Genomic DNA, 12,611 nt, shown 5'->3' on the forward strand with positions numbered 1-12,611 from the left:
CATGCGTGCCTCCCTGTGGGAAACCCCAGCTTTCACCTGTCTTGCAAACATGGAGCTCAGAGGTCTGGAAACCTTCCCACTGACGCCATGTGGCTGCTTTGTCATCAGGAAACACTGGAAGTTTCTATTTTACGGTGGGTCCAGGTCATAGTAGTGGACTGTGTCCTCCTTTCCTCCCGCCAGACACAGAGCTCGAAGTCATGTGTGGCAGGAGGCGGCCCGCTGCGCACAAGGGGAAAGTAACAGCCGCTGGAGCCTCACCAAGTACAACAGTGCGGTGCAGATGTGCGCCCTACGTTTTATTAGCTTTCTTTTTTCCTTTTTCTTTGCATTTCAAGGGAATAGTTTAAGCACAAAATGAACTACATGCCAGCCCACCAGCTATAGGTTCTTCATCTTGGCCATGAGGTCTTCCAAGCTCTCGCCAGAATCTTCCACTGCTACTCCAGGCGCAGGGTCTTGATGCTGTTCGCAGAAGAGGGGAACGTGTGAGCTCAGGGCCTGTGCAGAACAACCCTAGCCACATCCAAGGAGATGGAGGCCAGCTTTCCTCTCATAGACATGCGCAGCAATTGTTAGCAGAAACAGAGGTTTCTCCAAGGCCCATGCCCATGCCTTCACAAAGGTGTTTCCACCAGCATAGTTTTAAAACATAGTTAAAATAACCAATGTAAAAAAGAAAAATCCTCAGTCAAAAAACTTATACAGTTGGACACTATGGCTCACGCCTGTCACCCTCGCTACTCAGGAGGCTGAGATCTGAGGATTGCTGTTCAAAGCCAGCCTGGGCAGGAAAGTGCAGGAGACTCTGATCTCCAATGCACCACCAGAAAACCGGAAGTGGCACTGTGGCTCAAGTGGTAGAGTGCTCACCTTGAGCACAAAAAGGTTCAGGGATAGCTCCCAGGCCCTGAGTTCAGGTCCCATGACTGATTAAAAAAAAAATTAGACATTGAGTAAACAGAAGCATTTTATGTCTGTCTTCAAAGAACTTCAAGTGAGCCAAACAAAAACCCCCACATTAACACTGAACACCCCTTTCTCTCATCTTAAAGCCAATGCTGTAAGATACCCACCACACTGACTCTTCAACATCACAGGCAGAAGCAAAAGGGAAGCCCACATTTTCCCTGCCCACCACTGACTTACGAGCAACCCGGGTTTGACAAGCACCTGTGTGGGGAGAGTGTATGCCACTGTGATGCCTTTGGGCAAGTCGGGCACTGGACCTGAAGACTTCCTCAGCTCCTCTTCCGACACCTCAGACACCAGCTCTATACCTGTGCAAGGACGATCAGGAAGAAACACCTTCACCAAGGCGGGCACTGTCACCACCCAATTGGTCTTCTATTCACAGCACAGGAAATGTGACAGGAAGCTACAAGTCAACGTGTCAAAGAACACCCACCCCACTCATTGTCCTCGTGCACGACCTCTTCCTCCTCCTCCTCCCCCTGGCCGGCCTCCGGCGTGCGCTGCTCAGCCGCCTTTCTCTGCAAAATCAAACAGCCAGTTTCCACTTCCTCACGTCTCTGAACCATGAGAGATTCACCCAGGTCCTCTATCTTAGCAACACCCAGAAAGGACTTTAAAAATATACTAAATAGCCAAGCACTGGTGGCTCACGCCTGTCATCCTAGCTACTTAAGAGGCTGAGATCTGAGGATGGCAGTTCAAAGCCAGCCTGGGCAGGAAAGTCCAAGAGACTCTTACCCCCAATAAACCACTCAGAAAATTGGAATTGACACTGTGGCTCAAGTGGTAGAGTACTTGCCTTGAGCTGAAGAGCTGAGGGACAGCACCCAGGCCCAGAGTTCACAGAAAGAAAAAAAAAAGCGGGGAGGGCAAGATGGAAAGAGTTACAGAGGGTGAAGTTGATTAGGATATGTTGTATTCATGTGTGGAAATGTCACAATGAAACCCCTTGTTCAACTAATACTCATTTTAAAAAACCTGAGCCCATTTATCTTGATCCCAAGTGTGCTTTTTTGTGTTTTTGCCAGTCCTGGGACTTGAACTCAGGGCCTGGGCGCTGTCCCTGAGCTCTTTTGTTCAAGGCAAGCGCTCTACCACTTGAGCCACAGCGCCACTTCTGGTTTTCTGGTGGTTCATTGGAGATAAGAGTCTCATAGGGAATTTCCTGCCTGGGCTGGCTTTGAACCGTGATCCTCAGATCTCAGCCTCCTGAGTAGCTAGGATGGCAGGCGTGTGTGCTTGTCTTTCCCATCGCTGATGGAGGCAGAACAAGCCCGGGGTGGGGGCGGGGCATGTGGGGTGGGGGCGGGGCGTGCAGGGTGGGGGCGGGGCGTGCGTACCTCATGCTCCTCCTGCCGCCTCCTGCAGTTGCGGTCATTGCACTGGGGGTTTGGCTTCATGGACATCGTGGGGAAGAAATCCTGCATCGCATTGTAGCCCAGGTAGAAGCTGATGGTGCCAAAGTTTAACAGAAACCTAGAGAAACAAACCACACAAGTGACAGAAATGAACACTGCACAGGTGCTCCGGCTGCCCAGAGATGTGTGATGCAAAAATACCAGTGCCAAATGACCTTGTACCCGTGCCCATGCCACACGTGTTTCCATGTGCAATATGAATACATTCAACATTTCTGCATAAACAGACGTGTATGCATAAATAAAAAGTATGAGCTGGTGGCTCACGCCTATCATCCTAACTACTTAGGAGGCTGAGATCTGAGGATCGTGGTTCAAAGCCAGCCCAGGCAGGAAAGTCCAAGACTCTTATCTCCAATAAATCACCAGAAAATCGGAAGTAGTGTTGTGGCTCAAGTGGTAGAGCGCTTGCCTTGAGCTGAAGAGCTGAGGGACAGCACCCAGGCCCAGAGTTCAAGACCCATGACAGGCAAATAAAAACTACACACACCTATTTATGATAAAAACACACACTACCATACACATCTATCAAAAACTTGTGTAACATGAAGTTTTAACGGCCTAATAAAAATGCCAATTGAGTTAAGCGCGGGCGGTTGTAATATGTCCTGAGGTTAACTCCGTGTTTGCCAGACACAAACACGGCCACGTGTGGGCCGGGCTACACTTACTTGAGCACGTTCTGCACCAGGACACCCGCCACCACCCCCATGGTGGTCGGGAGGCTGGCAGCGCACACGCCATCGCGCTTCAGCGTCTTCTCGTCCATGTTCGCCGCAACTACCAGTGGCGGAGCGCACTGCATGAGAGAGCATGAGAGCAATTTCAAAAGCGGGGAAGTATAGCATGTGTGCTAAGTCCTATTCCACCAGACCCACATGTAATTTTCTTTTTCTTTTGCATTACCAGGGTTTGACCCCAGGGATTTATGCGTGATAGGCAGGTGCCCTAGACTTGAGTTAGGCCCCCCGGCCCTGTTTTGAGCTGGAGACTCCCTTTTTTTTGCCTCTCCCATGTGTGGTTTCCCATCACGACCAGGATGATAGGCGTGACTCCTGCCCGGCTGTACGGTTGACACTGTGTCTCGCAGGTGACAATGCTCCCGATCCCCAGTGAACTGAGCAGCTGGGACTACAGCGGTAAACCACCACCCACAGCTCAAGTTCATTGTTCAATTCCCCTCCACGTCCAAGCACTGCCGCATACCGCAAAGCAGGCGGACTGCCCGGGAACCATGAGCTGGATGTGGCCCGACACTGCGTTCTCGCTGACCCCGGACTCCATCCAGGTCTGTCCGAGTTCATTGCACGCCTGCAGGGAGAGGAGCACGAGGAAGGAAGATTCACAATGCACAGCAATTGGCGATCCATTTTTTCGGGGATCAGCACAAGCTGTGTGACATTCCCTGTCAGGTTAATGCAAAAACTAATGTTTCTCTAGAACTTCAGCAGCAACAACGGTGAATGTCACATAAGAAGTGAAAAACAAAAAAAAAAGTGTGAAAAAAATTTTATAAATATTTTAAGACAAACAAGGTTTTCCTCGATATTTATGTTGTTTATTCGCTCACAATAAAAAGTTAAAACCAAAGCTGAGCAGGGGTTAAGTATGATAAAGCACATGTTCACTTCATAGCCATGAGGCCAGAAGTACCCGCTGCTTTCCCTTGGCATAAAAGTCCCGGCTATGGCAACACAGCTCGGCAGAGGAAGTGGGACCCACAGCTGTTGCCACAGTTTTGAAAGTAGGCTAACAGAACATTAAAAACAAATAGGGCCAAGCGGGGGCTCACGCCTGTCATCCTAGTTACTCAGGAGGCTGAGATCTGAGGATTGTGATTCAAAGCCAGCCCAGGCAGGTAAGTCTGTGAGACTCTTATATCAAATAAGAGAAACAAGAAAGGACAAAGAAGAAAAAGAAGCAGCAGAAGATGCAGAAGCAGCAAGAGCGGAAGACGCAAGAGAGGAAGCAGCAGCAGAAGATACAGCAGCAGCAGCAACAGCCGCCGCCACTGCTGCCAGAGTAGAGCTGTGGCTCAAATGACAGAGCACTATCCTTGAGCTAAAGGGACAGTGCCCAGGTGAGTTCAAGCCCCAGGTCGGGCAAATGTTTTTATTTTTTGTTGGTCTGGGGCGTGAACTCTGGGCCTGGGCACCATCCCTCAGCTCTTCAGCTCAAGACCAGCGCTCTACCACTTGAGCCACAGCACCACTTCCAGTTTTCTGGTGGTTCATTGGAGATAAGAGTCATATGGACTTTCCTGCCCAGGCTGGCTTTGAATCACGATCCTCAGATCTCAGCCTCCTGAGAAGCTAGGATGACAGGCGCATGAGCCACCAGCACCCAGCTGGGCAAACGTTTTTTAGAAAAGCAAACAGGGTTTGTGCTGAGCACTGTGTCCAGTGTAGGGTTGCACATTGATGACCTGTAAGGGGTCCAGGTGGCGCAGGGCAGGGAGAGCTCTGCAGCAATACTCACCGTGTTGATTGCCATCCGAGCTTCAAAGTTGTCCACACAGCTGAGCACCAGGTCCACGGGCCTCCCTTCTTCCATGCCGCCACCACTGCTCACAGAGAACAAACTTCATTTGAAAAACATATCAGGAGGCTGGATGCTGGTGGCTCAGGCCTGTCATCCTAGCTACTCAGGAGGCTGAGATCTGAGGATTGTGGTTCAAAGCCAGCCTCGGCAAGAAAGTCCCCATGAGACTCTTATCTCCAATGAACCACCAGCAAACCGGAAATGGCGCTGTGGCTCAAGTGGTAGAGCTCTTGCCTTGAGCTGAAGAGCTGAGGGACAGCGCCCAGGCCCAGAGTTCAAGCCCCACGACCAACAAAATAAAATCTTTACCTTATTCTGTCCATGAAATGTTGAAAGTTTTCCACTGTGGTAATATTGTAGTTATGGACTTCAAAAAGAACATCAGGATTAATGTTCCTAAGAGAGAAAAGGGAGATGATTATAATGTCTACCTATAGAATTAGCAAGAAATAATGCCAAATAGAGGGGGGGGGGAAGGAGGGATGGGGAAGGTGGGTGGGAGATGGGAAGGAATGGGAAGGGGAAACAAAGGAGGAGGCAACAATGCTTGATAATAAAAAATGTACTCGTAACCCCTCTGTACGGTATTTTCACAATTAAAAAAAAAAAAATAGAACCAGGCGCCGGTGGGTCACGCCTGTCACCCTAGTCACTTGGGAGGCTGAGAGCTGAGAATCTTGTTTGAAGCCACCCAGGGGCAGGAAAGTCTGTGAGACTCTTAGAAGCCAAAAGCAGATGTGTGGCTTAAGTGGTAGAGCACTAACCTGAAGCAAAAGCTGCTCAGGGACAGCACCTAAGTTCTGAGTTCACCCAAGGACCAGCACAAAATAAAAAGTAACAGGACATAGTTTTAAGCACTAAAGATTATGTAATCTCTCTTAAAAAAGTAGAATTCAAGTTATTTGAAGGATATCCAAAGTCCTTATCTTCTTTTGTTCCACTTCAGGTTAAAAATTTTGTACTTTTAACTGGGCGCCGATGGTGCACACCTGTCATCCTAACTACTCAGGAGGCTGAGATCTGAGGATCACAGTCCCAAGCCAGCCTGAGCAGGAAAGTCTGTGAGACTCTTACCTCCAATGAACCACCTGAAAACAGAAGTGGCGCCGTGGCTCAAGTGGTAGAGTGCTCGCCTTGAGCTGAAGAGCTAAGGGACAGCGCCCAGGCCCAGAGTTCAAGCCCCACAAGCGACAAAAAAAAAAAAAAAAGAATCAGAGCAATAATATTCCATAAAATGGCAGGAAACTCAAATTTCAGGGTCCAAAATCAAGCTTCACTGGTGCAGAGATATGCTAATTCCTCTGTGGGCTGCCCGTGGCTGCTGTCTGGTGGTATGCACCTGTGGCTCTCCCCAGAGAGACCCTGTGAGCCTCCAACACTGAAATGCGCATGACCCAGCTCGGTGTGCACAAGCACTGCCAGCCATAGCCCTAAGAGCCAAGAGGACTCCTGGCGCAAGCGACATCTGCCATTTTTATAGCAGAAAGAAGACTCGCGAGAGTGGTAACACAGGAGGCTAACTCAGACCACACACACACACACACACACCATAGATTGCCCCGCAGGTCTGCTTACCTCAAGGTGTGCTCCGCTGCCTGCACTTTGCTCAGCCCCGCCTGGTGAGGCTGGAAGAAGAGGCGGTTCATGTTGGCCAGCTCCACCTTGTCGTAGTCAAAGAGTAGCAGCTGCAAAGAAGACGGCGTTCCAATGAGAGAAATACCGATGGGCGAGAAGGAACAGCAAATGCGGTTTGAGGACGGTCTGAGTGCATGCAAAGACTCAAGATGTTCTACAGTACGTAAGCAGCTTTTGTTATCCACTTAGGGTCCCTGGTAAAGGCTGCTGTGTTAAAGTGTAGTGAAATTGGAATTTAAAGTGAAATGTCTTCAAAATGCTGCCCGGCTTCTCTAAATTACTTCATTGAGAAAATAAGGTTCACCTCATTAAAAAAAAAAAAAAAAAAGAATTATGCCAAAATCCAAATGTACCTTGTGTGTGTGTGTGTGTGTGTGTGTGTGTGTGTGTGTGTCTGTCTGTCTGTCTGTCTATCTGTCTGTCTGTCTGCCTGCCTGCCTGCCTGTCTGTCATAGGTATTGAACTCTGGGCCTGGGCGCTGTCCCTCAACTCTTCAGCTCAAGGCGAGCATTCTACCACTTGAGCCACAGCCCACTTCTGGTTTTCTGGTGGTTCATTGGGGCTTGGAACATCAATCCTCAGATTTCAGCCTCCTGAGAAGCTAGGATGACAGGCCTGAGTGACCAGCACCTGGCTAGGTCACATTTCTTAAAGAATGGTTTAGAACCAACAAGCTCCCTTCCTTGTCTGAAATTCTATAAATCTGCAATGTCATTCTCAGCATGCATGCCCTGAGTTCAAGCCCCAGAACCAACCTAAATAAACAAAAAATCAAATAAAACAACAACAACAAAAAAAAAAGGTATGATAGGTGAGGAGACTCATACCTGTAATTCTACCTAGGAAGCTGAGATCTAAGGATTGTGGCTTGAAGTCAAAAATTATTCGAGAGCCAGATGCAAGTGACCCACACCTGTAATCTTAGCTACTCAGGAGGCTGAGATCTGAAGGTCACGATTCAAGGCCATCCTGGGCAGTAAAGTCGGTGAGACTTATCTCCAATTAAGCACCAAGCCAAAAGTGGATTTTTGGCTCAAGTGGTAAAGCACTAACCCTGAGCAAAAAAGCTTAGAGACAATAATACCCAGGCCCTGAGTTCAAGCCTCAGGACCTTCACGTGTGTGTGGAAGAATATTTGCTCTATCAAGATGATAAAGGCATATAATTGTGTATCTAAGGTCATGAGCCTCATCTTTATAACATTGCACTGAACTCCAATATCAGGTTACTTCTTCCTACTGAAAATACAAATCAAGTCTTAAAAGTTAAAAAAGAAAAAAACTTACATATGTATATATTGTGGAAATGAGGGTATAACTCTGTGGTAGAGCACCTTCCTACCACGCACAGGCCCTGGGGTTCCACCCCCATCACCCCTATCCCCCAAATCTACAGCTTTCTCTAGCTCAAGTTCAACAACAAGGAAAGTACGTTTTCTAGCATGTTTACATGTTCAATGAAACATTAGGTGCTTTAGTGTTTCACTCCCATCAGATTCTACAGCCTTCTCTCCTAGGTTCTAGACCTATTGTATGCCAAATGAACAGAAATTCTCAAACACAATTCGAATGGTCTTTGGGTTATGAGCAAGTATATCAGCTTGTATTTGGACAGGGGTCTGCCTCAACCCTTTGGGTTAAAAAGAACCCTCTGAATAAATACATCACAAATCAACAGACTACTGATTGGGGAGTTGGGGGGGGGGGGTGTCATAATTTGTACCTGATTTGCTCCTGGAGGGAGACATACCCTAGATGAGGGGGGGGGGGGGGGAAAGCAGTATTTTTACCTTACCAATGCCACACCTCGTCAGCATTTCAGCAGTCACACTACCAACGCCGCCGACACCTACTATTGCTACAGCAAAGGTGCGGATTTTCTAGGGAAAAGCAGAATTGTGTGTGTGTGTTAGCTCTTCATTTAATCCGCCAACAAAAATTATCTTCATTTACTGAGAAGGTCTTTGGAAACTTTGGTTTAGCATACCTCATAGTCTCTTACAATTCCCATTCGCTTCAATGCCATCAGGCGACTTTAAAATAAAAAGAAAAGGAAAAAAAATGCTTTAAGGCTTGAAATTGCTTAGCCACTAATGATATAAATAGGTGTTTGCTAGCAGAAGATGAACAGCAAAGCTCAATCGTTACTGTTGCTCTTAAAGGTGGAATCGTTTGTGGTCGGCTCTTTCTAGATGAAGCTAACTTAGGGAGGGGACTGGAAGCAGATACCTCCTAGGTAGTCTGGGGAATAGCATTGTTCTAAAGCTCCTTCTGATGGGTGGCTCAGATGGGCGTCCAATGGCTTCCATGCTGAGTGGGTTAACACTTTCCTGTTCGTGTGGAACACTGATGCTCTGTCATCAGAATCAACTCAGGGGTAGAATCCCACTCACTTGTGGCCTCTGCCCATAATGGATGACATCTATACTTTTAGTAAGCACCTACTGCATGCCAAGGACTCTAAAAGATACCTTAAGCATTACTGCTAACCTGTTCTGTTATTCTTCTTAGTGTAACTGTCAGCTACATATAAAGCCTCTGTTCTGGTACATGATCACATTTACATATACAACTGAAGTCTTGGCTATCAACTAACACCTCATCTCCTGAGTAGCAATTTTAAGAAAGGAAAATGACACAAATGTTTAGAGGAGTTCTGAAAGCTCTGTGATTATTATAGTATCAACAGATCATCTTTTATTAACATAATTTCTGAAAGATGACCTTAAATACGACTCATATTCCTTCACATTTCATGTGGGAGTTTTCATTTGTAAATATTTTTAAAAATATCTAAACCTCCTAGCTACTCAGGAGGCTGAGATCTGAGGATCGTGGTCCAAAGCCAGCCCGGGCACGAACGTTGGTGAGACTCTTATCTCCAATGAACCACCAGAAAACCAGAGTTGGTGCTGGGGCTCAAGTGGTAAAGCTGCTCCCCTTGAGCTGAAGAGCTGAGGGACAGCGTCCAGGCCCCACGAGTGATTAAAAAAAATTAAAAAAAAAAATCACACCCTGCCTGGCTCTGCCACTGAGGCCTTCTGTGTCACACACACACACACACACAGAAGACCACTTCACCATAGGGGTGGGTGGGGCTTGGCAGGCTACTCATACAGGTGACACTGGATGTGACTTCTGGGGGGAGAGAGGCGAAGCGAGGCGGCCCAGGCCCGGGCGACACGCGTGGACAGGAACCAGACCATATGGAAGCTTAGCTGGGATGTTGCTTTTTTTTCCCCTTCTTCTTAGACAAGAGTCTCTTCTGACTAGCCCTAAGACGTGGCCTTACCGATTCAATATTAAAAAGAGAACTGCCCAGACCCTGGGGAAGGCGGCGGGAGGGTCGGGTGAGGGGCTGGGGGGAGGGGAACGTTCCGTGGCCTCGTCCCTCCTCCCTCCCCCCCCGCCCAGCCTCCCCCCCCCGCCCAGCCTCCCCCCCCGCCCACCCTCCCCCCCCCGCCCCTCACCTGTAGGGGTTCGAATCCACCACCTCCGCGCTCATCTTCTCGATGCGGGCCCGGCCTGCCGCTCCATCGCCGCAGCCGCCGCCTCCCCCGGGGCCCCGCCGACTCCTCTCCACGGCCAGTTCCCGCTCCAGCTCCTGGATCCGCCGCCGCAGCCGCTCCACCGTCTCGGCCACGGCCGGGCTGTCCATGGCGGCCGCCGTCCCCGGCCTGGGCCTCCGCCGCCGCCGCCGCCCCACGCTGCCCGCCGCCGGGCTGCGCCCGACACCACGGCCGCTCGGAACGTCGCCTCCCTCACCCGCCGCCGACTCCCGGGCCAGGGCCTCCCTGCAGAGCCGCCGGTACGGACACGTCTCCGTCACGCCCACCGTCCCACTTCCGGTGCGTCGCCATCATCGCTCCCCCCAGCCCACTTCCGGTGAGCCTCCGTCATCGCTTCGCTTCCCCCTCCGCAAATTCTTCTAGAACAGGCAGCGGCAATAGCCTCGGGAGGATCGTAGGTGCCCATCACGAGTAGATAGATGGCGACGTTTCTAACTTACTAAAGCCCGCGGCGAGAAACGTTCCGGACCTTTTTATTCCAGAGCTCTAGATCCCACCGGACTCTTTCCTCTTGCACACACAGGGTTGAGTCTTCCTTCTGCCCGTCAGGCGGAGCCCCGCCCACCGGGGTTGCTGAGCAACGGCGCTCCGGGCGCGCGTGATTGGCTAGAATCAGGCCCCGCCCCTCCCCCGGACGTCTCCCTAAATAGCGGACCTGGGCCCGCGGGCGGCCGGTCTGTCAGAGGCGGCGGCGGACAGCCATGGAGCCGCGAGTCCCCGGCCAGCCCGACACCACCGAGGTGCGGCCTCAGCACCGTTTCGACCGCCATTCTCTGGAGGCCTACTTAAGCCAGCACGTGCCTGGCTTCGGGGCCGACCCCCGGGCCGCTCTCCGTGTCACTCAGTTCAGGTATCTATCCGTCCCGGACGGGGCGTCCCGGGCCTGAAGGCCTTCGCGGGCCCCGCGCCCCCCAGCTCGGGCCGCGCGGCGTCCCCTCTCCGGCGAACCCCAGCTTGCGGGCCGGAAGGGAAGCCAACTCCTCTGTGCCAGGGAATCTTGTGGGAAGAGTGAAATTCAAATCCTTCCTCTCCTTTTCCTCTTCTTCCTCCTCCTCTTCCTCCTCCTCCTCCTTTTTCCTCCTCCTCCTCTTCCTCCTCCTCCTCTTCCTCCTTCTCCTTCTTCATCTTCCTCCTCCTCCTCCTTCCTCCTTCCTTCTCCTCCTCCTCCTACTCTTCCTCTTCTTCCTCCTTCCTCTTCCTCCTCTTCCTCCTCCTCCTCTTCCTCCTTCTTCTTCATCTTCCTCCTCCTCCTCCTTCCTCCTTCCTTCTCCTCCTCCTCTTCCTCTTCTTCCTCCTTCCTCTTCCTCCTCTTCCTCCTCCTCCTCCTCTTCCTACTCCTCCTCCTCCTCCTTCCTCCTCCTCCACCACTTCCTCCTCCTCCTCCTCTTCCTCCTTCCTCCTCCTCCTCCTCCTCTTCTTCCTCCTCTTCCTTCTATTCTCCTCTTTCTCCTCCTCCTCCTCCTTCAAAGGCCTTCCTCCTCCCCCCCCCACCTCGTCCTCCTCCTCCTCTTCTCCTCCTCCCCCCCCCCAATTGGCTTTATTTCCCTGAAGTGTGTATGTATTCAGATCCTAAGGAATGCCCTTCCTGACCTTTTGTACCCTTAACTTTAACACAAAAGGGCTTTTTTCTTCTTCCTCCTTCCCCCTTCTTCCTCACTCTCCTGCTCCCCCTCCCCCTTAATTGGCTTTGTTTCCCTGGAGTGTGTATGTATTCAGATCCTAAGGAATAAAATTGAGTTTCTACGAAGGTACCTCTCCCTGCCCACCTCCCCCCCACTACCACCCATCTGGTTTTTAGTCTGATGTTTGATAATTGACACAAACTAATTTTATACTTTATTTACAATAGTGGGTTTTTTTTTTATTAAACAAAGGAGGGTTATGGGAGTCCCTGCTTCCGAGAAATTATATCTGCCTCATTCTCTGGAGTTTTACGTTACATAAACTTGGAGAACCTTTCTCCTGATTTGTAATCCTTGCCCGTTTTTTTTTTTCCTTTTTGATTCGTCTTAAAACGTTCTAAAGTCGTATGGAAGGAAGGACTCAAATGTTGCAATAACAGTGTGGTAATAGTAGTCTTCTACCACATTTATGTTTTAACTGTTGGTGTCGGTTACCATGCAAATAGTAGAAAAGGAAATGGGTCAGAGGGAACAGAGGGTTAAAAATTAATCCTAGCACCTCAGGAAGCTGGGATGTGAGGATGGAGGTTCAATTTCAGGTTTGGCAGAAAAGTCCAAAGAGACTCTTTATCTCCTATCGACCATCAAAAAGTTAGAACTGGAGGCATGGCTCAAGTGATAGAGTACCAGTCTTAGGTAAAAAAAAGAACCAAAAGCCCATAGTTAGTTCAAGCCTCAGCACTGGCTGGTATATACACACACATACACACAAATACACGTTAGCCCTCCCACCCCACAACAACTCCCAAGAAGAGATAGTGGAAGGAACAGTGAGGTGGAACAAAGATTAGC

The 12,611-nt window shown here is 49.9% G+C and overlaps 2 protein-coding genes across 2 annotated transcripts in view; one reads left to right on the top strand and one right to left on the bottom strand.

Moving 5' to 3' along the window:
* Nucleotides 1–331: 331 nt before the first annotated feature.
* Uba5 (ubiquitin like modifier activating enzyme 5) lies at nt 332–10,251 on the bottom strand. The gene is made up of 12 exons (XM_042665882.1): nt 10,039–10,251; nt 8,556–8,601; nt 8,359–8,448; nt 6,510–6,619; nt 5,244–5,330; nt 4,872–4,956; nt 3,600–3,704; nt 3,065–3,192; nt 2,316–2,451; nt 1,409–1,493; nt 1,174–1,280; nt 332–465 (listed from the first exon to the last, which is right to left on the bottom strand). The coding sequence occupies exons 1-12, from the start codon at nt 10,224–10,226 to the stop codon at nt 382–384; spliced, it is 1,251 nt and encodes a 416-aa protein (XP_042521816.1). The 5' UTR covers nt 10,227–10,251; the 3' UTR covers nt 332–381.
* Nucleotides 10,252–10,806: 555 nt separating this feature from the next.
* Nucleotides 10,807–12,611, top strand: part of Acad11 (acyl-CoA dehydrogenase family member 11) — a 38,355-nt gene continuing 36,550 nt past the window's right edge. The window contains exon 1 of the mRNA XM_042665881.1: nt 10,807–10,987. Within this exon, the coding sequence (XP_042521815.1) occupies nt 10,839–10,987 (149 nt within the window). The 5' untranslated portion in view covers nt 10,807–10,838. The remainder of the gene's footprint in view (nt 10,988–12,611) is intronic.

Source organism: Dipodomys spectabilis, unplaced genomic scaffold (genome assembly GCF_019054845.1).
Source record: "Dipodomys spectabilis isolate Male_0828 unplaced genomic scaffold, ASM1905484v1 ptg000360l, whole genome shotgun sequence".
In the NCBI taxonomy this organism is placed as follows: domain Eukaryota; kingdom Metazoa; phylum Chordata; class Mammalia; order Rodentia; family Heteromyidae; genus Dipodomys; species Dipodomys spectabilis.